At 61.2% G+C, this 1382-nt stretch overlaps 1 protein-coding gene across 1 annotated transcript in view; it reads right to left on the bottom strand.

Annotated features, from left to right (window-relative positions):
- Nucleotides 1-66, bottom strand: part of LOC103808031 (protein S100-A4-like) — an 842-nt gene extending 776 nt beyond the window's left edge. Inside the window, exon 1 of the mRNA XM_009080794.1 lies at nt 1-66. Within this exon, the coding sequence (XP_009079042.1) occupies nt 1-66 (66 nt within the window).
- Between the last annotated feature and the right edge of the window lie 1316 nt (nt 67-1382).

The following is a 1382-nucleotide window of genomic DNA, read 5'->3' on the forward strand; positions in this document are numbered from 1 at the left end:
CCTCCCCGAGTACTTGTGGAAGACAGAGACAATCACAGCCAGCGCCTGCTCCAAGGGACACGCCATGGCCAGCCTGGAGGGCAGAGAACCAGGCAGGGGGTCAGGCCATGGGGGTCTGTGCCCCCCACCCTGCCCAGAGCAGCTGCAGGGAGCAAGGGGAGCAGAGACTCACCGGGTCAGATGGATCAGGCAGCACTGAGGAGATGAGGTGGTGCAGACAGAACACGTTGGGCATTTATAGCCTGGCCAGGGTGGCACTGCCCCCTGTGCCCCACACTGCCCCTCTCTCCCCCCTCCCCAGGCTTTCCCAGCAGCTCCAAGCAGGTGGTTTCACCCACACCCCATTTTTGTCTAACGAGCTGTGTGATCCTATTAGAGGGAGGGGAGGGGGTTTGGGTGCTACTGGGGCTGGGCAGGGCTGGGGCATCCCTCAGGGCACCCCAGAGAAAGGTGGTGACCAGCCCATGTCACCTTTAAACAATCACTCACTGTCCCCATGCCACCAGCTCTCTGGGTGGCCACAGTGTAGTCCTGAGCACTCCCATCCTGGTGACCCCAATGAGAGCTGAGGAGGTGACAGCAGATTGATCTGAGCCATGGGCTGGGGCATGATGCCAGCTGGTGGGTCCACAAGCCTCAGCACAGCCCAGGAGACCCACGTCCTCCTTCCAGTCCATCACATTGTCCTCCAGGTCCTTCAGCATCCCCCAGAAGCTGAGCTCATCCCCTTAGAGTGTCAGTAGGGTCCAGGACGGTGCTCACTGGCCGTGGTGGGTATCAACCAGGACAGGTGGGTTGGGCACATGGGGGAACATATTTCAGGGAGAAGCAAAGCCTTCCCTGCCCCCCAAGTGGGGAGAAGGGACACAAGGAGGGGGGAACATCCCAAATTGGATGTCCTAACCCTGGCAGTGTTGGATAAACCTTCCAGGCTGGATAAAGCCTTGAGCAATCCGGTGGGAGGTGTCCCTGCCCGATGAAGGGGGTTGGAACTAGATGATCTCCAAGGTCCTTCCAACCCCTTAAAATGTTAAGGGGATCTATGAACTGAAATAAGATGTTGGGGTTTGGTCAAATCCACCTTGAGAGTCCCTTCTGGAGAAAGCCCAGGCAGGAACCGGCTCCAGATGCTGCCGGAGCGCTGCGATACCCATGTGAGCAGCCTGGCACAGCTCCCAGCCCAGCCCCAGAGCTCGGGGTGATTCACAGCCCCAGTCCCAGCCCGAAAGGGATTCCTCCGGCCTGACTCAGCCCTGCCCTGCCCCATCGGCTCCCACGGGGGCACCCCGGCACCCTCGGGACCGCGGGGAGGGCTCGGGGGGCTGCGTGGGGTGGCTGGAAGGGGATGGGGGTCCTGGCTCCACGGTGCTGTCACCCCCCTG

Source organism: Acanthisitta chloris, unplaced genomic scaffold, assembly GCF_000695815.1.
Source record: "Acanthisitta chloris isolate BGI_N310 unplaced genomic scaffold, ASM69581v1 scaffold21318, whole genome shotgun sequence".
NCBI classification, from domain to species: domain Eukaryota; kingdom Metazoa; phylum Chordata; class Aves; order Passeriformes; family Acanthisittidae; genus Acanthisitta; species Acanthisitta chloris.